This window comes from Paramormyrops kingsleyae, chromosome 1 (assembly GCF_048594095.1).
Source record: "Paramormyrops kingsleyae isolate MSU_618 chromosome 1, PKINGS_0.4, whole genome shotgun sequence".
In the NCBI taxonomy this organism is placed as follows: domain Eukaryota; kingdom Metazoa; phylum Chordata; class Actinopteri; order Osteoglossiformes; family Mormyridae; genus Paramormyrops; species Paramormyrops kingsleyae.
Genome location: NC_132797.1, coordinates 28,097,317 through 28,122,612, shown reverse-complemented (window position 1 = coordinate 28,122,612; position 25,296 = coordinate 28,097,317). Strand labels below are relative to the sequence as shown.

The 25,296-nt window shown below is 43.8% G+C and overlaps 2 protein-coding genes across 5 annotated transcripts in view; one reads left to right on the top strand and one right to left on the bottom strand.

Moving 5' to 3' along the window:
* The window catches only part of exoc2 (exocyst complex component 2), a 54,462-nt gene extending 50,437 nt beyond the window's left edge, over nucleotides 1-4,025 (top strand). For all 3 annotated transcript variants that reach the window (XM_023823554.2, XM_023823551.2, XM_023823553.2), the window contains 5 exons: nucleotides 124-179; nucleotides 872-994; nucleotides 1,627-1,688; nucleotides 3,055-3,114; nucleotides 3,585-4,025. In XM_023823554.2, coding sequence (XP_023679322.1) covers nucleotides 124-179; nucleotides 872-994; nucleotides 1,627-1,688; nucleotides 3,055-3,114; nucleotides 3,585-3,678 — 395 coding nt within the window. In that variant the 3' untranslated portion in view covers nucleotides 3,679-4,025. The remainder of the gene's footprint in view (nucleotides 1-123; nucleotides 180-871; nucleotides 995-1,626; nucleotides 1,689-3,054; nucleotides 3,115-3,584) is intronic.
* A 10,272-nt stretch (nucleotides 4,026-14,297) lies between these two features.
* On the bottom strand, nucleotides 14,298-23,526 carry LOC111850074 (interferon regulatory factor 4). 2 transcript variants are annotated; one of them, XM_023823556.2, is made up of 9 exons: nucleotides 23,329-23,526; nucleotides 22,624-22,823; nucleotides 21,947-22,133; nucleotides 21,411-21,502; nucleotides 20,934-21,072; nucleotides 20,157-20,267; nucleotides 17,446-17,802; nucleotides 16,665-16,777; nucleotides 14,298-15,181 (listed from the first exon to the last, which is right to left on the bottom strand). In XM_023823556.2, exons 2-9 carry the CDS (start codon nucleotides 22,819-22,821, stop codon nucleotides 15,035-15,037), a joined length of 1,344 nt encoding a protein of 447 aa, XP_023679324.1. In that variant the 5' UTR covers nucleotides 22,822-22,823; nucleotides 23,329-23,526; the 3' UTR covers nucleotides 14,298-15,034. The 2 variants fall into 2 exon arrangements, with proteins under 2 accessions (XP_023679324.1, XP_072568990.1); XM_072712889.1 differs by lacking the exon at nucleotides 23,329-23,526 and adding an exon at nucleotides 23,247-23,288.
* Between the last annotated feature and the right edge of the window lie 1,770 nt (nucleotides 23,527-25,296).

Below are 25,296 nucleotides of genomic sequence, written 5' to 3'. Positions count from 1 at the left end.
TACCATGGAAACAATAAAGATTTACGTATGGTACATGCATTTTTCTAGAGGAAAAAGAGTTTGGAGCATGTTCAGCTGTCCAGTGTATTAATGTTGCTACTGAAATGTCATCACTCTGTGCAGGTGTTAGGAACTATCTGAAAGAAGCCCTGGTGAACATCATAACTGTGCATGCAGAGGTAAGTAATTTTAGAATTAGAATTTAGAATTTGGTGATCAGTGGTCATTCTTGACACACCACAGCACACAGTGCACTACAACGAATTGTGTCCTCTGCATTTAACCCATATGTGACATCATGACATAGCAAGGGGCAGCTAATTCAGCGCCCAGGGAGCAGTGTTTGGGGTTGGTACCTTGCTCAGGGTACCTCAGTGGTGCCTTGCTGGCCGGGGATTCAAACCAGCAATCTTTCAATTACAAGTGCGCTTCCCTAACCATTAAGACAGCACTGCCCCCAGTGTAAGCCCCCAATGACTGAACACTCTTACTGAGCATGTAGTGGGGTCAGCAGGACAAGAACACATTGACTGAACATTCAACTGAGCCCACAGGGAGTTCAGCTGGATAGAAACCACTGACTAAACACCAATTCTGAGCACACAGGTCTGATGCACCAATAAGATGGCGTCATCTGTTCTTCACATAACAATAATCATTTTGTTTCTGTAACATCCTTAACCTGAGAAACAGGCCTAAAGATTAGTTAGAATGAAATTTACTGCTAAAAGTCACACTGCACTCAACACGTCACGCTGCACACAAGACACCATACTATAGCATCTGATGGTCCCACTGCAGCTCAGGTGGCTGTCCTTTGGGAGCACTTTCCTCTTCACTGCCCCAACTGAATAACCCCCCACCCACCCAGGTGTTTACGGTGTCAAAGGAGCTGGTCCCGCGGGTTGTCTCTCGCATCGTGGAGGCCGTGGCTGAGGAGATGAGCCGCCTCATGCAGTGTGTGTCATCCTTCAGCAGGAATGGGGCCCTGCAGGTGAGTTAGCACGTTAGCATGTGGGTGCCGGTGGGAACATGGTCCTGAACGACACCCTGTGGCGGCTCATCGTGACCTCATGTGCTCTTGCTAGCAGCCAGCTTGCATCTGCACTTTTGTTTTTTTTTTTTTTTTTTTTTTTTGGTTTCTCTTTCACTCAACAGAAGTGTGGAATCAAAATTTTGGGGTTGGGGGGAGATGAAGAATAACTGTGTCGTTTGGACCGCTTGGGGAAATTTTCTCATCTTGCTACATTCAGCAAAACCTTTGCACAAGGTTTGCTTTTTTCTCAGCCTGGGTGTAGTAGATACGCTCACCTCTGGTTACCTAAAACACGCTCATGAAACAAGGTCAGCGCAAATCTATTCCCCCAGTCTTCCCCAGCGTCAGAGCTGTTAGCTTGTTTATGCGCCAAGCATAGCCTGTGTGACCCATATGAGGTATGTCAGAACGAATGCTGCTCGGGGGCGGGGCCAAACGCGGCCGATAACGATGGCTGCCAGTAGAGATGGGAAGGCGTCCAAGACAAAAGAGGAAACGGGAGACAAAAGCTGGCCTTGTGTGCAGATGTGTTGGGACTGTTTGAACAAGTACAGTCCATCCTCTCATGGTTCTTCTCCCCCCATGTCAAGGCCCGCTTGGAGATTTGTGCCTTGAGGGACGCCGTCCAGTTCTACCTGACAGAGGAGAGCGAGTAAGTCCCCTGTCCTACTAGGGTATTTTTCTGTTGTTTTGTGTTTTATGGTATTAAATGGGTCTGTGACACTAGAGAACAGCTTGTGGTTTGCGTTGTGCTGTACCTAGGATCACTTCCCAAGTTTAAAAACAGCCCAGGGAAGTCAGGTCGCACCTTGCAGAGACTTCTGGGTAAGGGGCCGCTTGTCAGGGTGTGTCCCAGAGCGGTAAGCCTTTGAGAAGGTGGGGGTGGGGTTTGGGCTGCAGTGGTCCCCCGCCCACTCCCAGTGTGCTCACATGCTATCCTGGTGGCTGTAGAGGAGGAAGAGAAAGTAGGCATTGGCAGCAGAGCAGAAGCTGGTGGCAGTGAACGCCCCGTCTGAGACCCCGACCTGCCCCAAAGGCGCCAGACAATCCGTCTGTGCACAACAGCCAGTGTGACTCATTACGAGACTCCCTACCTGCGGCTCTCAGAATGGCGTCCTTAAAAAGATGGAAAGGCCGCTAACTGCCTTCCGATCGTGAGAACGAGAGAATATTGCAAGGGAGGAGCCGTCCAGGCTGTAGTGATGCTACGGTTTGACCTGGTGCTGACTCTGATTACACTGCACTAATGCAAAGCCCATTTCAACACCCCAGAAGTGTAAATGATCATTCTTCAGCTACTGTCCCTTCTGTATCAGGCCTGGGTCCTGAAATTGACATTTATACTTGGGTGGTCCTCAGGGCAGGCCTTTCACTTGCCTGTCCGTATTTTGGATGCTTGGATGAGGTCGTCTCTGTGGTTATGTGTATATATAAACATTAGCATCTTTACATATGCAGTGCTTCTACTCAACTATTTCTATACCTATTGAGTTTTCCCGCAAAATGACTCTCATTCCCGTGAGATGTTAGTAGTTAGCATAGCGTGAAACATTATGTACCTCACGTAGTCTAACCAGACGTACCAAGAAAAACTTTCATCTTGTTTGTTCTCAGTATAGCTGCCTGCACGTTTACTTAGTCTGTACGCTCACATGCAAAACCCAATGAAAGTGGTTTACTGTGGCTCACTATCTTAAGTTAATACCCGGCGTTGGTTCTATCCTCCCACTTTTTTTGGGTGATGTCATTCTGCCACGTGCATAAACATATCAACATGTAGACGGGTGCCAGAACTTGGATTGGTGAAATAATGCGGTTGCAATTTATAATCCTGTTTGTGGATGATTATGAAATATCCAGGTACTGGGACTAAAGCCAGGCTGAGGCTGCTTGTGTTGATTTTGTCTTTGACCGTCGTGTGGCTTTGCCCAGGTTTGAAATGTGACCCACTTCGGTCGATGGTGTGCTTCTGGTGCGAGCGGTTGCTCGATTTCTAACGCCTCTTTCTGTCCTTCCAGCGCCAGCTTCAAGCAAGCACTGGAGGCCCTTCCCCAGCTTCATAATGGGGCTGACAAAAAGTGAGTGTCCAGCCCTGTCATCATGGAAACCAAACAATAACAAACAAACAAAAACTGTCACAACCACAACGTGTCTTGCAGCTGAGAGCGCTCTTCCAGTTTTGGGCTCTGAGGGTCCGACTTAAATTTAATCTGCCCCATTCTGCTACTTCCGTCATAAGATAGTATGTCACGTTTACAGGCAGAGAGCCATGCAGTTGGCTTTCCACAGATAATCTGCTGGTTGTCCTGCAAAACAAATGGTTAGGACCGAGAAGCTGTGCAGCACCTTTGGATGAGCGTGACTGTTTGTGTTACTGTATTTTGACATATTTTGACACATTTTGAGTAATACGCTTAGTCATACACCCCTGTTGTCTTCTGAATTATCTAATCCCTCCTTGACAGTCTAAGCAGCAACACTCTAAGTGTGTCCTCTTTGTCTCAAAGCCCCTTGTATGTGTGTATGTATGTATGTGTTCTTTCCTAAGGCTGGTGGAGGAGCTGCTGAACAAGTTTAAGAGCAGCATGCACCTCCAGCTCACCTGTTTCCAGCCTCCATCCATACAGCCCCTCAAGAGATGAGATTAAGCATCACATGCCAAGTTCCTGCCATGTTCTCATACCTCTTTACAGCTCACCTGTATGTTCTTGACTCTGTGTTGTACATGTAGCTGGACACATGATTTTAAGAGGTGACTCCTCGCCTACTTCAGAATTGAAGACACTCAGTCCGGATGCCTGGTCCACTACACATTTACGGTGTGAGGGTAGAGAAGCAGTTCTGAGAATGTTTCAAGTTTACTTTTCTTTGGAAGTTATTTTCCTGTGCCCCAGAGCTTTATTTGCTGATTCATTTCTTATCCCGCCTGTTCAATCACTATAATTTCCGTTATGTGGCTCTCATCTGATAAATAAAACAGAAATGCAAATCGTTTGCTTTTTTATTTTATTGTTGCTGGAAATATGTGCATGTAGAAGTTGCTCATCACCTCAGTGATGCCGGGATTATATAACAGTCATAAAGTTTCATGGAAATGCTTGAAAACAGTGACTGGTCTAATTAGTAATCAGTGACTGCAGTTTCACCTCTCGGGTCAACTGTAAACTGGCAGAGTGGACAGCTAATTTTTGCCACCAGTAAGGTGCATCTAATATTGCATACTTGTTTGCTGTGTAGTAGGCGAAATGTAGTATGCAAAGAGAGCAGTATGTCCAAATCATCAGTAGGGATGGGACAATAGGCAAATTGTTCCCAGAATTCATACAACATTCTGCAAAATTTGAATATGTGCAACCAATAGACGCTACACTATCCCACAATGCCACTGGAGTTACAACCAGAGATGAAGAACGTTGCTCGCTCAGAAATTTTTGTCAATGTCATGGAGAAAGTTCACTTTCTCTACAGATGTCAGTAGAAAACAATACCCAGTCACATAAGTTGACTCAAACATGTATTTTTTTCATTGATAGTTTAACTTTCACAGGGGTCAAGCTATGTCATTGGTAAACATTGCGTAACTACACAAGACGGTGACCTCATTGTGCTCGAGTGCATGCATACTGTTCTCTTGCCCACATAAAGTATGTACTATGGTCGAGAAGTAGGGTTTTAATGAAATTTATGTTCTGTGTAAGTATGCGATATCGACTGCACCCTAAATGGTCATAATGAATTTGGGGGTGCTTAGGTGATAGGACAGCAGGTAAGTGTTTCTGATTTCCCAGCATCCTCTCTGTCGTACCAGCCCTGGGCCACATGCATACCTATGGCTGTGCTAGATGTCCCCAACAAGTAAAAGCAGACTATATCTACCAGAGCTTCAGTGTCAGTTTTCCAGAAGGAGATGGGGAAGCTGGCTACCACACCCCAACAACAAGGGGTCAATGTCATAGGTTAAGCTGTGACGACTATATTATGGTTGTAACCTTACCCTGTTCTATGGTTTTCCCCCAAAACAGGTGGTCAGTATGGCTGCTCTGTTTGGTAGGAACTGGGCCACCACCATATTGGTTAATTATAAAAAGGTAGTAAGACTGCTTTTTAGTGTTGTATTGATTGACTGCAAAAGGATGTATTAGTGTTAATATTTAAGAACTAAGCATTTAATGTTTGTTCTAAATTAATAAAAAATAAATGGTTTAGCCATGGGCGAAGCTCTCATAAATAGGAAGGCAGGAGGGTTCTGGGGCGAGAGATGTTAGGAACTGGGAGTTGAAGCCTGCATATGTGTCTGGTTGAGCTGTGCAGTCTGCTGTGGTTTTGATGGTGCAATTTTGTTTTTTTGTAGAATAACTTCTGATTTAAGATTTTGTCTGAGTCATTTAGTTTATTTTCCAATTATTTATGGTTCTGAGATTTTTTGCACTGCATCCCGACCTACACCTCCCGCTCTCCCTTCCATCCGTGAGGCCGACCGGTAACAGTCGACCATGCATGTACACATGTACCCCAGCCCACCGACATGGACCATGCAGAGAAAGAGGAAATGAGGACAGTGGGCAGCTTCCGTGAAACACCTGCGCATCTGCAGTCCCCGGGACTCAACCGCGGGCTAGTGGTGTGGTGCAGCCGTCCCAAGGTTCCTCAAATTCCCTCAAACACAACCAGTGAATGTTACCCTCGGGTGACCTAAACTCCTGTTGCTGTCACAATGACATGGGACAAAGTGATGTAATTTGCATAGTGGCTCACTGGGAACACTGTTGTCTGACCACTATGGTTTGGATTTGAATCCCACCACTGCTCTATGTATATGGAGTTTGCATCTTCCCATATTGCGCAAGTTCCCTCCCATAGACATGAAGATACGTAATTTAGCATTGCTCAATTGTCGATAGTTCTGATATTCAAATATTCATAAATCTGGATATTTCACTGAAGGATTCGATACCTCAGTACTCAGACTTGAACCTGCAGTGTTTCTGGTGGGTTTTCGATGGGTGGCTTAGGCGTGAAATACGAGGACAAATTATATTTAAATTGAAAATAGCTTTGGGGAAGTGTCAAGCTAACCTGCGCCTTGAGTCAAGTTTGTCGATGCCATTTTTAGATTCGGCAGAACTTCCCAATTCTGTGACCGTAATGAATATGTGCTCTGCGTAATTTTGTGAACGGAGACCTTGAGAAAAAAGTACAGAAGCAACAAACGGCAGTAGCGCTACCTGTGATTTCATCGGCGGTCAGCATTCCTGGGCTGCATCCACAACGCTGATAAAACCCTACCGTCTTCTAACATATACATTAGTATACGAGTTTGAGGATTTGTCTATATTCAACCCAAGGGTTATATGAAAAGTGACTCACTGATACTATGCTTGTCCATGCTGTGGGGCATTTTATTTGCCAGTATGAGTCTAAATGTCATATATAAAGTATTTTCCTCCAAATTAAGTAATCGAGAAAACTAATTAGACCAGTCGAGAGAGCTGCTGGTTCAGTTTGGCGGCAGCTTCATCCACAGGCGTTTTTGCAATCAGCTGATAGACATTGATGAAGGAATGCGGAATGGAAATCCCCACTGTGGGTCTAATTCACTGCATTGGGAACCACTGGATTAACAGGGAGCAGCCTATCAGGACTAATGAATGGATCTGCTGTAGATTCTAGTGTTCGTTTTTTACACTGACAGTTTCTGGAAGAGAATGTCGCTCTATAGTTGCCTGAATTAACTCCTTGATAACTATATATCGAGCTCTCAGGTGATTTGCTGCGCGGAAGCCAAAACATCTTGCTTTGCGTTTGGGTCCCGGAGACTGAGATGCGGGGGTAAAAAAAAAGAGTAGTATCACAGAGCGCTGATCTTTTTTAGTTTAAAGTGCATCATCAGCAGGTTGTAAACTACATCACCTTGAAAAATGTGGTGTTCAGGAATGAGTGGTCTTTTGAAATGACTGATCTTTTTCTTGGCTTGGTGGGGGAAAGGAGGTTAGGGTGGTGTGTTTGGTCGAACAGCAAAAACGGTATTGCATGGAAACCTGTGCTCTCAAATATTCTTAAAGGACATTGAAGCATCAGGAAGCGTCGTTTTTAATTCCGTGAATATTTTGGTGTATAGGCTACCTAACGAATGGTCATCTGCATTAAATGTATAACCGATCTCGCTGAATCAAAAATAAAGTATGCAATAGTGAAGGTATAACCTTCCTTTGCACTTTAACTTCAGGATAAGGTGATTAATGATGTCTGTAGCATCTTACTATGCTTGCTCAAAATGACAAATCGTTGACAAATTCCCCCTTTCACACAATCGCCGGTGAGAAAATCGCGCACATAATTACTGTTTATTCTTGGAATTGTTAGTTTTGTCAGTAAACACCCAACCCCTTTCAGATTTACACTGAATTCTGTACCCGCAGCTAAATGTTACAAGCGAAATATGATTTTAACTAGCGGATTTTTAAATTTTGGATTGGTCATTGCTTATATATGCTCTTCCTTAGAAGTCCTTATAAAGTTCACCTCTTACCACAGTTGCTAAAAGGATTTTAAGCGTTTGAAGTCTGTATAAAATTGCATAGAATAAAGTGGAAACTTTGAAACGTATAACTTTTGAAATGTTTTTTTTTTTTTTTTACCGTGTCAGATACCTCTAGAGCTGGACGTTGTAATATAACCTATGCACAGTAAACATTTTTCTGGGGCGAGGGTTCGTGGGCGATAAAAATGTCTATGAATGTATTTGGTGACATTGAGTTACAGATACATTATGCACATGAGGAAACGCTGGCCGACCCTTCCGTTTCGCTTCCCCGTATTCCCAGTCCGGCTGCCCGGGAGGTGACTGCGCTAATTGTGCTCTGTCAGGTACAGCTCTCCTAGACAGCAGCCATACAATGAGGGTTTTCTGATACCGCCATTCGACCAAGGAAGTGGTTTGATTAAAACCTGAATTTCCAATAATAGTTTATTTTACCACTGGCACGCACATTTTTATCTCGGGACAGTAAATGAGATATTTTTGTAAGTGAGTAGTATAATAGGCTAAATCTGATTAATTATGAAAGTTGTGCCTTTGGGTTGATTCTCCTTATAGCCTAAGCACCAAGCTGGTCAAGAAGACCTTATTTAAAACCTCCAATCATAAACAATTCTGATTATTCATTCCAAAACCAACTGATAACTAAGGCGACCGTTTCTTTGTCGTTGTTATCGACAATTTAGCAGCGATTTATGGGCGGCGAAGGTGCGGCCGTCAACTGCCACACCTTTTAGAAAGCAAAATGGACAGGGGACTTAATGGCAGTTTGCGTGACTGAAGTTACTGAGTAGCAATGACAGTTTGCGTGACTGGAGTTACTGAGCGGTTAGGCTGTGCGCACAGGTGACGGGCGTGGCGACAGGACGGGCGGCCGATGGAGGTGTGACCGCTGGATGAGCGCGCATCGGGGGCTGCGGTCGCAGACCTGCAGGCGCCCCGCCCCGACTGGTGTTCCGCCAACCACGGAGTGAAAGTCCGCTGGAGCCCTGCGATTCAGCTCAGTCTGAAAGGATCATCTCTGATGACTAATTTTAGGAAAAAATCGCTGAGTCATATTATCATAAAATATATCTATGTAGAAAGAGAATACTTGTCACTACGAGGGTTTCAGCACGTTAACCGTATTCATTGGCTCATGCCTAATCTACCATCTCTGTGAAGCCGCAACCAGTATAATCTCTCCGCTTCCAGACTGTGCTGGATTTTATTTGAGTCGATGATTAACCGTAGCCTACAGTTGTTTCATTTATGTTGGATTTGAATTATAAGTTTATGTTTACTAATATTTCTAAGAGAAAAAAGAAGTTGCCTATAGCCTATCGATTCTTGGAAATAATATAACGATGTAAGTTGCGATCAGATAAATTTTTTTTAACCACTTGACGGTTTATGATTTCCTAAGTAAATGAATGGATGAACGAATCACGCGTATGTTCTATCATCCGATCTCAACAATATACCTGAATCAAGGCGACACTTTTTAATCAATCATTAATCTGCCATTGACCTCTATTGCTGTCTGTCCTCGCTTCCCTTTAATGTTAAACTCCCCAGCTTCTACCACGGAGCCTGACCAGATTATAGGTAGATGCAGGGGAGTTTCTAGCCATTGAAAAGATCAGGAGCTAAGTCAAGTTTACCTGGTGCTTGACGTTTTTGATTTTGAAGGAGGATAATTGGCATCGGGCCTATAATATTCGGGGCTAAGCTCCGAGTCATCGGCCCTAACGACGTCCATGGGTAGATGAATGGTTGCAGTTTGTAACGACGGCGGCGCAAACGCTCACCTTAATTTAATCGTTTGCTTAACATCCATTCATTTTGCAGAAATTTCTTGACACTCCGGCAAATTTTCATCCCTGCATGTCATTAAACATGAAGTATGTTCGCTGGGGTAATAAGACATCACTTTACCTTGATTAGATGGTTACCATTAATTCTCTGGTTAGATTTCAAATGTCGGTTGATAGTTTCCTCCCTAACTCTGCCTCAGTGACTGTGCAATTTGCATTGATTTGCGTTTTTTAAATCATCCCGCTTCCAGCTGCTATTTCCAGTCCAGAATATAATCGCTGAGGGTGCTTCTGAACTTAGTGAGGGGACAGGGTCTCTGCAGCTCGGACACAGTAATTGACTTCCACCTGAGGGTGCATATTATTAATTTGAGGTTGCTATGCATCCTTGTAAAACCCACGCCTGGCTGTTTCTGGAGGTCTTAAATGCTAATTATAATTATTTGTGTAATCAAAGCTGGATAAAAACCTGTTGCTTTATGTCATGTGTGAATGGAATCTGGTGAACCTTTGGGCAGGGCAGTTTCTTCACACCTGTGTGAGTGTGTGCGTGGAGATTGCATGTTATCTGTGTGTCATGCGTGTTTCTTCCTGGTGCTTCAGTTCATTCCTGCAGCCCATAGACATAGAGTTACTGTAGGCTATTTGCTCCAGAACTCCTGTGGCCTTGATCAGGTTAAGTGCTTAGAGGATGGATGGATGGATGGATGGATGGATGGAGGGGACATTTTACGGTTAAACCCTCGGGTCTGTCAGGCAAATTGGAAAGTAAAGAAATGAGCAGATGATGTAAGCAAGATGTTTTTTTCTGCCTTCTTTCTCTTAATTGTTTTGATGTACGAGAGGTTCTAAATATGTTATTAAATGACTGAATATGTGAACTTTATCAGTGGAGAAACTATTTCCCAAACTTGGTTCAAAACAAAAGGAAACGGCGCTCTTGTTTTTGTCTTTCGTGAAAGGAGCGGTTTCATTCTAAAATTAGCAACCAGATCGCCCACGGATTTCATTCAGAAAATGGCTCCGAAGGTGCCATATTCTCCTCCCTAACATAGATGATTGCATTTACTGTAATATAGGGAATTTTCTTTTAGGGTTTTTTTTCCCCATTTCGGATGTTGTGTTGCAGCTTAATGGCTCTAATATGTTTGTTGTCGTGCTTTTTACTGTAATTTATTTGTTATCTCTGAGGCCTCAAGTAAAAATTATGTTTACTAGTTTGTAGACCTGATTCCTCACCCTATGCGCCTATAGGGTCTGTTGGTTGTAGATGTACTCTGGTCCCAGGGAAGTTGCACTTGATTTCTAGGCACACTTGGTGTGGTTTATATAGGTGATGTAAGAAGTGATGGTTCAATCTTCATAAACCCATCAGTAGAAATGTAGAATTTTACTTACACTTACGATATATTTTTTTTAAATGTTTTGTATCTAGATCATAGTTTGCAATGGAGGCCAAACTGCCTCCTAAAAAGCCTGCTACACCATCGCAGGTGACCCCGTATCCCTTTCCCCCCCTCAGAATCTAAGCAGAACCATTAAGAAGAACACCAACCCTCACAAATAATAGGCATCGTTGTGTGACTGTTGTGAACCTTGGGATTCTCCCAAGAAGCACAGGGCAGGAGGCGGGGGACCCCCAGCGAGATCCATGTGTTATTGGTTCATCACCAGACCCACAAACACCTGGCAAAACAGTCCGTTACATCCAGAGTTGCTGTATTCCCAGAACACAACTACAGGACACCATTTACTCATGCCACACCCCAGCAGACACACTTGTGGTATAGATTATTATATTGTACATGTAGTAATCCAACTTTACCTGACTGTTGGAAGTATATATGGCCTATAAGTGGTTATACATGTACGGTACAGTAGTAACCTTGACCTTCTGCTTGCTGCATCCCTCCAGCTGCAAGCGTTGTCTGCCGACGCACAACGTGCCTGGTGATGGACAGCCACACAGACCAATCAGTGTTGCCTGCTGTTATGCCTATTTATACAGCGTGACTATTAATAATCCCAACTACGTATCTGTGCTGGATATCTCCGGCACGCCAGGCGCCTTGTAGGCAGAACTGCATGTCCGTTATAGCCAAACAAAACTACAGCTAAAAGTGGCCCTGGGGACCAGATTGTTTGTCTGTTATAAGCGAAATTCCGTTATATGCGAGTCCGCTATAACAAGATTTTACTGTAGTGATCCACTAAGGGCTGATGAACCATTGGCAGTAATCTGTGAAGGTAGGATGTCATCAAATCAAATCAAATAGCCTCTTATTGTCAATTCACTATATGTCCATAACATACAAGGGAATCGAAATGCTGTTTCTCATCTTCGTAGTACAATATAAAATATAAAAGTATAAAATAAATACCAGTAGTACTAAAATAGTAAACCTTTGTTCAATATGCAATAATCGGTAGTGCAAAAATAGCAAAAGAGCAGTAACAGTGATGTAAAGTGAGGAGGTGCATTTTTGGAGCAGCTTTTGAGATGCAAAAAGACAGCAGCAGATGGAGCCATGATAGCCAGGATCCCATGAATGACAGCACCTAAGGTACAATGAACAGCCCAAACATTAAAAAGCTTTCAAAAGTGTGTGGATTTGGATAGACCCCTCCCCCTACAGTCAGTGCAGGTCCACGGCCATGAGGAGGCCTAGACAAGGAGCATGTAGAGACTTGCTAAGTTGGTGCCCCCTGAGAAGATGGTACCCTAGGCATCTGCCCATGTTAATGGGTTGGCCCGCCTTTCCTCCAGTTACCTGATACTCCTACTAGGCCTTTCTCGTGCCTATCCCTCTACACATGAGCACTACAGCTAGTGCTACAGCAGTTTGTGCACTGGTTTGCAGTTGGGGGATTTTCCTCCTAATTGCGTCTTGTTTTTTGATGATGGGAACCCTGGAACATAAATAAATATGCCTTTGCAGGGTTTTTCTTTTCTTCGTTGTTGTTATTGTTCATTTTAGTGGAAATACGCATCAAGATAGACCAAAATAAGAACCGGTCATGTTGGGTTACACTGCACAGACCTCACACTGAAGAAAAAACAGGTTCCATTTCCCAGTGGAAAGAGCTCGTGTTTTCTTCCACCTCAACAGTGGCGTCATCACGCTAGGCGCCGTGCGGCCGCCGCGCAGCTCTTGCAGCTCGACCCAACCGCTGCCTGTGTGAGTGTGTGTGTGTTTTTGGCCTTCTGTCTTTGAACCCTACTTCCTGCACTCAAGAAGTGCAACCCTGAAGCAGCACATCATAGCCGGGTCGTGATCACACCCTGTGCCGAAACCTTCCCCAGGCAGCAGAGATGTTCCAGACGGTCGGATCCAAGGGTCCGCTCCCTCTACACTCCACCCCACCCCACCCTATCTACTGCCCCAAAAACTCTGCCTTGCAACATCTGTTGCTAGCAGCCTAAATGATAGCCTTGAATGCAACCGGTGCAGCTGCAGGGAACGAAACCTCACTCCCACATGGAAGAAACAGTTGTGGCATGGAATATCCATCTTTTTGACATTGCTAGCTAGGTTGGCAATATTAATGGAACCACTAGAACATCTCCAAGAACCCACAGCACTAGAGACGGGCATTGTTTTAAAGCCGCCAGATACCATGCATGTTTATTTTCTTTAGCATGGGAAGGGCCTTAGTAAATGTCTCATTTGAACCATTCTATTTATATTTTAGTTTTTCAAATAAATGCTGCAAATGTTTAATATCATTTGGTCTTGTGCAACTCGGTACACCAACTTTGAAAAAAAAAAATCAATGAATGCCAAAAAGTGTGATTAAAGGTTATTTAGGCATTAATTTTCTTTGTTTTCATCTTTACTTTTGCACACTGTATGCTTCATACTGTGTTGAAAATGAATGCAGAGGTCATTCATATAAGGTAACTTGAATGTATTAATACATACAGATTTTTTTTTCTGTTTGTGGGTAGTCTTCCTGTGCATCTGTGATACACTTCCTGTCTTATGTCTACAGAAGTCACGTCGCTCCCCCAAAATTTTGCTGTGTGCCTCCGGTCAGACTCGCAGCGCTGTCGCTAAGTGATTGATTTGCGAGCCCATTTTCCTCCCTGGTGTGCTGGGCTTGAGGGGTGGGGGGAAGACTCTGCATGCCCCCTGCATGTTGTTAAATGTTGCTTTACAGAACCACGTAGGCCGGCAGCCCAATAAGTCAGCAAGCATATTAAATGTCGTTTCTATAAAGTAACTGCTGATGCATGCGGCTCATGAACTCTGCCAAAGTGCAGGTGAGAAATCATAGCCAACTTCCTTCATCTGTAAGGTTTTACACCTCAGAAAGGCCCTTTTTCTAACAAAGAGAGTGGACATTCTTAAAACCAACAACCAGCGTGCACAAATGCCCAGGACATTGGCTGGTCCATCTGCAGCACACTTTGGGTGACCCACAATGGGCTATATGCACTTGGGACATCCTCCTGAGCCCACATACACACAGCTTTCCCTAACCCCCCAGGCCCGATGAGCGTGTGCTGTGATCTTAGTGCCCTTGGACTGTTCTTCGACGACGGCTCTGTGGTTGTGCATGTGCAAAGAAAGAAGAATGTCTTCCTGTCTAAGCTCTCTATAGGGTCTCGCTTTCCCCTCACGTTGACTAGTCATGCTACTCATAGCTGCTGGTGCTTTATCAGCCTTGCACACACACAATGGACACACCCATCACCCCAGTAACATACTGACAGACCCATCGCTAGGATTCCTCGAATCCCACGAGGGAACCTTCTCTTTCTCTCTCTTCCTCTCTCATACACACAGGGTATTACACGCTAGATCCTGACAAGGATGCAGAATATTTTTTTTATGGGGGGTGGGTGGCTGTTGTATGTTTCCCAAGATTACTGACGCCAAGGAGGAAGTGTGGGAAATAAGCAAGTACACCTGGAACTGGTGAGTTTTATGTTTCATATGTAACTGCATTTAATAAAAACCTGTACAAAATCTTTTTTTCTTAAAGCCAAACATACGAATTGTCAGTATCTACTTTTTCACATACAGAGACAGGCAGTGGCTCTCAAGTCAGGTATTTACAAAGTTTGCTGAATCGATGGGGACACTGCTAGCTACATTCATCACGGACAGAGAACCACATAGAGGGTCAGAAGGAAGCTGTGGATGGTCAATGCAAAACTCTTCAGGCTGGTCTGCACTGTGGTACCAGTGTCCAGGTTGACCTGCACATCAATCCAGCTTTAGTTAAAAAAAAAAAAAAAAAAAGATGACCTTGAAGATGCTAATGGTGGAGGCAAGCACGTGCAAGTCCAAAATACTGCCCCCATTTCCATCTATCCATCCATCTTCTGTGTGACTGATCCAGTACAGAGTTGTGGTGGACCTGGAGCGTGTCCCAGGATGCACAAGGACAGGGATGGCAATCCATTGCGGAGAACACACGCTCTCACACTCTTACGTGTGATCACAGGTTAAGCGGGAAGGGCGATTTAGAGACACCAATTACGGTAACCTGACCGTGTGTTTTTGGACAATGGGAGGAAACTGGGGTACCTAGAGAAAACCTATATGTTGTGGGGGGGGGGAGACATGCAATGCAAACTCCAAACACAGAGAGTGATGGGGGGCATCCTCTCCCTTTTAGCTTTTCTGCACAGTTCCCAGGCTGCAGTGGGTGCCGTCATTCCTGCAGGCCGCTGTGGTGGATGACCCTCTGGTAGTCCTCGGTGGGGGAGGTGCCGTGGTCAGAGAGGTCGTACCCTCGCAGGTAGGGGTTGCTGGTCTGCTGTGTGAAGTAGAACAAGTGCTTGGCGAACATGGGCTCCACCTGGAATGTAGAAGAGGTCAAGGATTACTCCTCAGATGTTTGAGGCTGGTCCAGCACTATAGCATCAATGTGAAGACAAATGGGTTAACTAAGCTAATTTAGATGAACTGGTTGACGTCAGTCTACAGTCCATCTTCTTTGGATATCCAAAAGCACTGTGCAGGTAATGGAAGTTGTTGGAACCCTGTTCTAGTAGTTCCATAGTCTAGCCAACAGAATCGCTACATGTGATGCCCATTTTTCAAGTTTCAAGGTGTTTACAAAGACGCTGTCCTGAATTCCTTCACCTGGAGTGACCTATGTGTCACATGACTCTCACCCCACCCTTCACGTCCCTTCATTCATGTTGGTGATTCATGTAGAGCAGCCTGTTAACCTGGCTGGCCCCCTCAATTCAAACTGAAAGTTGCGGCGGTAGAGGGTTTCCAATTGCATCATACGACTTCAGATTTGTAAAAAGGCTACTGTATGATACTTTTCAGTTTTGACTCAAGATCTTCATACTAGAAAATTATCAAAGTGTTCCATTCAGTTTAATAGACAAACAGGCTGTCAGAAGCCAGTGCCTGGCCAGCAAATGGTCTTAGGTTCAAACTGCAGCAGGAGGATTTACCGTTTGAGATCTTTGAACCAAACGGCAGTTAAGAATCAGCGAAACCACTTTGCTGTTTAGATGTTTGAAGCAGAAGGTAGCTTAGTTGTCTAAGCCATAGTCTCCTAACCTGAAGGTCTAGCTGTAGGAAGCTCGAATAAAGTACCTATGGTAACTTAAACTATCCATGGGGGGTAAACTGTGATTACAGAAATAGTCCAAGCAATTAATTTAATAGTGTTTCTGTGTTGCTGGAACTGAACAGCACTGAACAAGTCTTAGTTAGCTGGCTACGGTCTGCCACCATGTATGTATAAAGTTATGCAAATAATGTGTCAAACAGAATATTGCCAAAATGTGATTAAATGTGTAGAAAATGCAACATATATTTATGTATCTGCACATTACAGTTTGCTAAATACTATCCAATATGCCAAAGATATTGTCAAATTGGAGATTCATTCATTTTCTGATGAGACCTTTTACCCTTGATAGGTTAAAAATCAAAATTGGAAACTGATTTCTGATTCTGATCTTATCGAAGATTTAAAAACTTCCTTCTCTGTTGAGAGTGGAATTGCCCAGTTGGATCCCCCTGAAACCAGGGGAAAGCTGGGTCTGAGGAGGCTGTATTAGAAGATGAGTCAGATGAGTGGCCAGGAACCCTGGTATTCCCAGAACATCCCCCTTCCCAGAATCCCCTCAACAACTGGCATGACCAAGGTCTCTGATTGGCTTTGGTGGTTTGTGCAACCACAAGAAAATTCATTTGCTCCTCTGTACTCAGTGAATTTTCATGCTCTGTCTGGTCTTGAATTTGAATACTTTGCATCATCACCAATAAGGAGAAGGCGACTTTTGGGAAGACACCACAAGGGGTTGGGGGTGTACCTGAACTGTGATCATCTTCCTCTGCCTCTGGGGGTCTGGGTACTCGTCCCCGAAGCATAGCACTACTTGGAACCTTGGCACTGGTCGTCCGTGATGGGCATAGCCCTGTAGTTCTTAAGAGTCAGGGAGAAGAACAAGGTGCTTGAGAAACGCCTCTGCAGAAGGACAGTTACCTGGCTGCAGAAACATACATGAGTAACACAGAGCGTGGGGGCAGGCCTTTGCTCAAAAAGACCAAAAATATCATGCTTCTTTGAGGTGGTATAAAGGCAGACTAACTGGAAAGTCCTCAACAAATATTCAAATAAATCTATCTGTCACATGCTTAGTGGTAAAAAAAAACACAGAGACCTAGTGGGTGGGGGCTGTTGATGGGAGTCCTTTATAACTGGTTACTGCAGGTCACATGACTAATCACCTAAATCTCCCTGATAGCAGCTTGATGACTACTTGTCCTTGTATTTGGGGAGACTGAAAAGAATCTCTATTGATTCTCTGTTGAGTTTAATTTCCACATCCACGTCTATACTTATGTAGGAGAATAAGTAGGGACATAAATATAGACCTAGGAACATTAGCAGGAGAAATGATGCCCAAGTAATGTATAGATGGCAGCTGTATCAGACGTACGGTTGGTACTTTCCAGGCAACGTTTTACAGGAAAGGTTGCACATTTCTTATGACTTCAATGAGAGCCCTGGGCCTGGTAGGTGGGCTGTAAGGTTTTGTCTTCCTCTGGGGAAATGGGGAGTCTGGCTGTGGGGTGGTGGGGGTCCCTCACCTGCCAGGAACTCCTGGGTGTCAAAGAGCTTGCAGGTCTGCTCCTTCTCCAGCTTGTTGGGTCTGTCGCTGTAGGGGGCCAGAGGCCCCTCCCAGTAGATGCGGCTCTGGCAGAGGCGCTTGGCGTACAGGCCGTCGGGTGCCAGCCACAGCAGCACGCCACGCTCCAGTGCCAGAGGAAGCCGCTCGGCGCCCTTGCGCTGCGACTGAGGGTACGGGAAGGGGAAGACCACCTGCTCCATGCTCCCGTAGAGCTTGTCGTCCGGGCAGGATGAGATGCGACAGCCGTCAGGGCTGGTGGTGGTCACGTCTTTCACCAGAGACTCACGATAGAACAGGGAGATGTGTAGGCGGCAGTCTGGGAGGAGGAGAGGAAAATAGTGCCCAATTAGTGACATAGGGGGGGTAGGCCTTGACCAACCAGCCGGCACATCACGCATCATGTGATACGGATTGATGCAGTAGTAACTGACCACCTAATTGATCAATGTTTGATACTGTCTCTTAAGTAGTGTGAAAATATAAAGAGGAAGAATCATATGCAGATGAAATGAGAATGGCTTTACCAAACAGTGGACCGTTATCAGTGGTGTAAAGTACTTGAGTAAATGGACTTCGTTACTGTACTTAAGTATTTTTTTGGCTACTTTGTACTTGTACTGAGTATCAAAAATATAAGCAACTTTTACTCTCTACTCCACTACATTTGTGACTGAATATATGTACTCTTTACTCCACTACATTTGAACGGACGCTTACCGTTACTCACTACATTGTGATTGCGTGCGACAAGTCAGGATCTTTATCTACCACGGCTAATTTCTTCAAGTATGTCTGGCTGCAGCCTGCAGGAGGGCGGGGTTGGACATCCAACCCCGCCCACATCCAACCCGGCCCATTCGTACCGCGAAAGCCACGCCCTTGTCCAACACGTCTTAAAGCGGAAGCCAAAGCGAACTCGCAGAACGGAATCGTTGTAGTACCTGTTATGTCATTAAGTTAAAAATCTTTAGTATCCCAGTGTAATAACAGTGCTATCTATTATTTATTATTTTGTTTGTTAATGTTTCTGCTAGACACACTATTGACTGTCAATTACTGCACAAAGATTTTACTGTGGGACCCGCATGGTTGTTTGTGGTTGTTTTGCTGCTGGTTAAACGTTTCCATCAGTTAGCTGACTATCTAGCCGACTCACTACCAAAACTATGGTAACTAGGTAAAGACCTTCTTGCTGATAATATAGCTTCCATGTAGTTAACAAGACTTGACACTTAAAGACTTTGTGCGTCATCAGATATTACTGTCTGCTCAAACGACTGTTCAGCTTGCTTCCTATGGGTTACTAGTTATTAGCTAGTTAGCAAAGCCACTGTGGTAGCATCCATTAAGGCTGTGCGATATAGCAAAAATATTTTTATCATGATCATATCAAACGATATTGATAATTATCATGGTGTAATTCAAGTCATTATTTTATTACTAGGAGTGCTCCATTTTTGCTTGAAATACCCTTAAGAATTGCCCTTAAGAATTGCCCTTAAGACACCATTAAAGTCAGCTCTGAATTTGTTTTTTTATTAGTTTTTTTATTGTTTTACCTTTTATTTGAACATTTGAGTTTGACTGAGACTGACTTTTTGTTCTATTTTCTTCTTCTGCCATTTTGAAACATTGAGGTGTTCAATTTAATGTCTATATTAGGAAATAAAGCCTCATAAATAAATAGTTCCTTGTTTTCCACATTTCTTGGTGTTCTTTGAGCCTACATTCAGTACGAGTAAAATACTTAAGTTCTTTTAAAATTGGATACTTTACGACTTTTACTCAAGTCTTATTGGAATTGGTGACTTGTAACTTGTAATGGAGTAATTTATACAGTAAGGTATCTGTACTCTTACTCAAGTATGGTTTTCAGGTACTCTTTACACCTCTGACCGTTATATCCTGTGAAGTCACATTTACATTTATCCTACATAAGGGAAAAAAGCCAAGGAATTAATTCACCCTGTGGTGTTCATAAAGGCGTCCCTATTCTCGATGAAACAACTTTTGTGTGTTTTATTTTTTCCCTGCCCCCCCATATGGTAAACAGTAACAGAAAGCATGCCAGTCCATTGGTTGGGAGCGGCCGGCCTGAGGATCTCACATGCCGCCAGCGAGGACTTGTAAGCACACGTGGTCAAAAAAAACCCAAGAAATATCTGGCCCCAGCAATCTGATCCATTTATAACAGCAGTTCATTGGTGGATTAAAAAAAGACTTTCAAAATGGGGAAGTTGTAACACAAAGAAGCACTATACTGCAGAAAGACAATCCAGCAAGTGTGCACCCATGACAATATATACCATTATGCCCGTTACTTTGGTCCCCTTATTAAATGAAGGGCTCTTTAATTGGTTACATCATCCTGGGGGTCTGGTAATGTATTTTGAGACGGGAACCCAAAATAGAAACTCTAATAATGTGTGGGAGTCAATCACAAAACAATATATAAAAACAATTATAAAAACAATAGAGATCCAGTGCCACAGGTGCTTGGATCCCTAATTAAACAAGTAAGAAACTGTATTTTGTGTGTATACCTGAATAATGGCTTTCTAATGTGTTCATATTAGGAGTTTATATTTTCAACTGGGCCAGTCCCCATAAGAGCTGGATCAGACGCGAGTGTGTGTGAGTCCTCAAGGCAAGTCTCTCGGGGCCACTTACCAGTAAGGGCCATCGCTTCAGCAGACCTCATACTGGGGTCCAGTGGGAAGGTGGCGGGAGGCTGGGAGTCAGTCGAGGAGCAGGTATAGAAGGAGCCTGTGATCTGGTACCCTGTGGGAGGTGCAGAGGGGCTCAGAGACTGATAATCCCGACAGTTCCTCTCAGTCTACACACAGGATGTGCCTTATATACCAGCCCATGTCACCACCATCTCCAGGGGACCTCAGGTGGAGAAAGAGAAACCAGCCTTTCCCGGTACATTGTGTGGGTGGGGGGGGGTTTAAATCCCACCCAGCACAGGAGATTTTAACAGCACCAGTGCCACCTTCTTCTGCGGAGTCTTCACTAATTATTATAGATATACGGCTTATTTTCCTTCTTATGTACTGGGCTGAATATATCTAGCATTGACTCCCACGCCCCTCTTTGTCATATTCGTGAGGCCGCGTTAGTCGGACACAGCTGGGGGTGCGATAGAGGGCCCCAGGTGCAGCTGACCTCCAGCCGCGATCACGCCGTGCTGTACGACACCCTCTGTGCTCAGAAGAGGAAGTGCTGCTTAAAATGCACTGAACTGACAAAGCAGACTCTGTTTGCTGTCCCACCACATGGGACACACCCGCTCTTCTTGTTTTTTTTTCCCCCCTCCAAAACCCCCCCATGTTGTGGAGGGGACTGATAGGCTCTCATGACTCGTAGGAGTCCCAGAGCTCGGCTATCTCGCACATGCCTGTAAGAGCGCCCCCCAGTGGGGAAATAGCAGACATATCCTCGTACCATTCTCGACGGGCGGTCCTTGCCAGGGTAGGCTGCGCGGTGGGTAGGGGCACTGTCCGTACTGGAGGTCTGGGTGTGTAGCCTGATCCGGAACATAGTCCCTCCAGGGACGCTCATGAGACACCATGTAGTTAGAAACCTGCACAGATGGTCACTATTAATTAGGACCCTCACAGCACCAGTACATGGCTGAAGCCAGCATTAGGGTGTCGTGATAAAGGGCTGTCCTGCTAGGGACAATGCGAGAGCCCTTGGGGTACAGCCTAGCACCCTTGAATCTGAGTCTGTTGGACACCAGACTAAATACAGGAAGTAGTATCACAATGACATCACGTGCATCATAATCACTGTAAATAAGAGCAACACACATTAAATTCTACAGAAAGCCAGAGAGTTTGCAAAGGTGGGGCTAGGTCATAATAATGCCCTGCTGGCAGTTACAAATACATTTTTAATTAACCAAGAAGCATCTTTCACCTGAGTCTGAAGTGAGGAGAACGAGGGGTGGACTGGGTACATCAGGGGGTTCATGTGAGTTTTGGGCTCCTCTGAGACAAACAGTTTGGACCCTGGGAGGGAAAGTGCGACCAGGTCAGTTTCTTGTAGAAGATGCAGAGCAAAAGCTGCATGGTTAAAAAGAGAGATGCATGGTAAGCAGGAAGGCTGTGAACACATTGCGGGCGTTTGTGCCTCTCACCCACCCTCCGCTGTTGTGGGGGGGGAGGCAATGTGTTCACTGAAGCCCTCATTAAAAGTGTGTGAGCATTTAGCACGTGCGTCGATTTCCTTTGCATTTCCTGCTTCGCGGAGCATGATGAACATTTTTGTAGTAATGCTTCTGAGTAAGAGAGCACGTGCGCCGGAGAGGGCAGCCAAAGCCCCCGCTTGAGCGCGGGTTTATGCACTAGCCGGGCCTCCAGCTGTCTGTACATAACGGCACAGTCGCAAGCGGCCGGCAAGACGCACGGTAACACAGACACCGGGGGTAGGGGGGGAAAGCACGGTTAACTTGCCTTTCTTTGCGCCTTCTGGTATTATTTTGTAAACCTTGTACGGGTCTGAAATGTCCAACTGACTCCTTTCTACCAGCTCCTCAAAGTCATTGCTTTTATTCAGAGCACATCGCAGCCGGGTTTTCCATGTCGGGGGATCTGGCTTATCAATCCCTTCTCGAAATTTCCCCTTGAAGAGCGCCCAGGCCTGCAAGAACCCCCACCGGAGTAAGACAAGCAGGCTCCGATGCAGTTACACGCGAATCCTTCAGATCCCTCCCGGCTAAAGGGCTATCACTGGTGCTTTCCGTTCGCCGGCTTTGCAATCGCAGTGAAGTTCCCGGCATGCCGTCATACAGTGACTAGCTTCGGGACACAAGAACTACAACATACCTCGAGCTAAATTTCAGAAACAAAAAGACTATTTTAAAAATATTATCTCAAGGCTGATCAGATTAGGAAAATGTTTAATCCTGTGTATGTGTGTGTATTATATATATATATATATATATATATATATATATATATATATATATATATATATATATACACACACACACAGACACACACACACAGACACCCATGCACACATCATTATGCATTGAATTAATAAAACCAACAAGCAATTACATTAATATATATATCAATATGTATGATTATGGACATGACATTTCAGGCTATAAGACAGCGTCCTGTACCTTAAATAGTGCAGCATCCTCGTCTCTGTTATAGTCCTGTTTGCCCGCGTGCTTCCAAGGGATCCTGAAAATTGTTTTCTCGTCATTCTCCCAAACCAATCCAGGGTACTTTCCGCTGTCAACCTGATCAATCAGCCATTGTCTAAGCTTCCCATTGCCACAACTGACTGTCATGCTGCAGTCACTCTCTAAGTTCATCTCTGTCAAAACGCATGCAACAGAACGGGCACATCGTTGGTAACTGGGGTTACATTCACAGAACAGGTGAAACGTTAAAAAAGACGGTACAGTACAAAGAACGTGTTACAGTACATTCAAAGCTGATTTCACCGTTATCTTTTAATTAGTAAAACAAAATAATTCATATTGTTAAAACATGCTTGCTATCAAGAGCTAGATCACAGGTGATACGCTGTTAAAATGTTAGTAACAATTAGTTTTTGAATAATAAAAGCAACGAAAAGTTTTACAAGAAAGTAAGAAAATGACATTTTTAAATTCATAATTCAATTATGTTCACGCTATACTACTATAACACAAGGCAAAACTCTAATCTCTACTACGAATAGATTCCATCTTAAAGTGCATTTTGAATCAGGACTGATTTTTGAGTTTTAAAGTACCGGTTATCATTAATCACAAATGCTGTCGGCGCTATGAATGCTAAAGAAACTTAAGCAATAAGGCTCAGCCGCGCTTTCTTACCTTTGATAGTTGAAACCGCGCGAGTTCCGAAATCAATCACTCCGCTGCGCGAAGGAACATTTTCTTAAATAATTTTTATCGCTGGCTCGTCATTGTGGGAGGAGTTTCACATAAAGCAGTGAGCGCTTTAGGCTTCTCTGAACCTTATCGACTCTTAAACTCCAGTAAACAAGGGGAAAAGTCCCCTAAGAACATCAGAAATACACCGCAAAATAACACAGATCGGAGCATTCGCTTTTAAACAATAATGTACAGGCTATTCAAACTATTTATTGCAACGCGTTTATTAGTTTGTAGTGTATTTTATTACGGTAAAAATGGTGTTTTATAAATAAAATGGCTCATCTTTAACCGTAAGCATACAAACAATAGTATTTGTAACCATGGTTTATTTACATTTTTACACACGGTCAGTCGGTCATTTATGTAAAGAGGAGTTTTATTGCCGCTTGTCAGTGTCATCAGGGAGAAAATATGTTCGAGTGACTCAGATTCAGACTGGAAAAAAATACCGATAGTTGCCATCTTCTGGACATAGAGCGTAACTACACATAGATACGCATAAAACACCTGACTGTAACAGATTATTTTTGAAAATTAACTCTGCTTCATCGGCAAAGACAGAAAATTACACTGTGCGGACAAATGTATCACAATTGTCTAATGTGTGTTTTTAGAAATGAAACTGATTTTGAATTCTTTGACTGTTCTCGAAATGTAGGTTATTGTTTAAAAAATGAATAGCCTACCAATACAGGTCTCGTTTGGGTTATTTGTAGACCTACAATTATCCTCAATTATTACCGTATGTTTAAGAGGTTAGAAACATTTCAAATGTGAGTGTTTTGTTTGTGGAAGTGACGAAGTATGGTATAATATTTTTTAAAAAAATGCGTTTTATTAAAAACATGCATCCCCCGACCTAGCTAACCTATTAGGCTATATAAATATGTATTTAGAAAAAAATGGTATTGTACAGTAGTTTAATAACAAAGTCATATGAAAATACGCTCATATGCAAACTTTGAAAATAAATGAAATATCTTATATATATATATAAATATAAATTTGAGGCGAATGGATTCGCCGTGGTAACAGCGTATGTTGAACCAATTACGAATATTCATCCATTTTCTATACAAAATCCATATAGGCATATATATTTCATCATTTTAGTTTATGGTAAAATATATTATTAATATTGTTGTAGAGTCAAAGTTTTTCTCACTTTTAAATCCTGTTATTCTGTTAGCTTGCAACAATTTTTACCAGACAATGTGTGAATTCTCTTTTCTAATCTGTCAATTTAAACTAATTAACGGTTTATAAAGTCTGGGTATTTCGTGCCAATTTTTTATATGTTAAACAACTCGACTGCCTTTGAAACGAACGGGACTGAGCTGCCCCAGGCTTGCTAAGAGGCGAAGGTTCTGCCTGCGTCAGACAGCGCGATAAATAGAATTAAAATTAAAACGAGGGTAGTGCTTAAGCAAGTTCATCTTAGTCTAAACTATCTTCATCAACCTAGGGCATTAAATAATTGAATCGATAGGGTGGCGGAGCAAACTATGGGCAACACAGGATCATTCCTTTATTTAAAATAACCCCGTGTTTCTGGGGTGCCGTTGCGCGTGCCCTGTTTTATGTGTTCTCTCAAGCCCCTTTCAAGCATGGCCACCCTTGAATGTCACATTAACCGGAAAGAGTCTTTACAGCGGGTTACAAAGAGTACAAGAACGCTTCGGTTATCGTTCAGTAACATGCAGAGAGGTGCAGAAGATCCCCGCCCGCCGATTCAGCTGCATAGACTAACCGTGAAGCAATAGACGATCCGTAAAGATACTAGTATGCATGTACTTCGGACTGGACTGGCCATCTGCTATGTTTTTCCCGGTGGGTCAGCCAAAAGTATCGTGGGATACCCCCCAACCCCCCCTCGGCAACATTTAACGTGCCCAGCCCCCGGGC

Coding starts and splice junctions, on each gene's coding strand:
- LOC111850074 (XM_072712889.1), bottom strand. Junction 20,268..20,933: donor AGGACCGCCCGTCGAGAATG/GTACGAGGATAT, acceptor CACCTCCCACAG/GGTACCAGATCACAGGCTCC. Junction 15,182..16,664: donor GGAAGATGATCACAGTTCAG/GTACACCCCCAA, acceptor TCTACATTCCAG/GTGGAGCCCATGTTCGCCAA.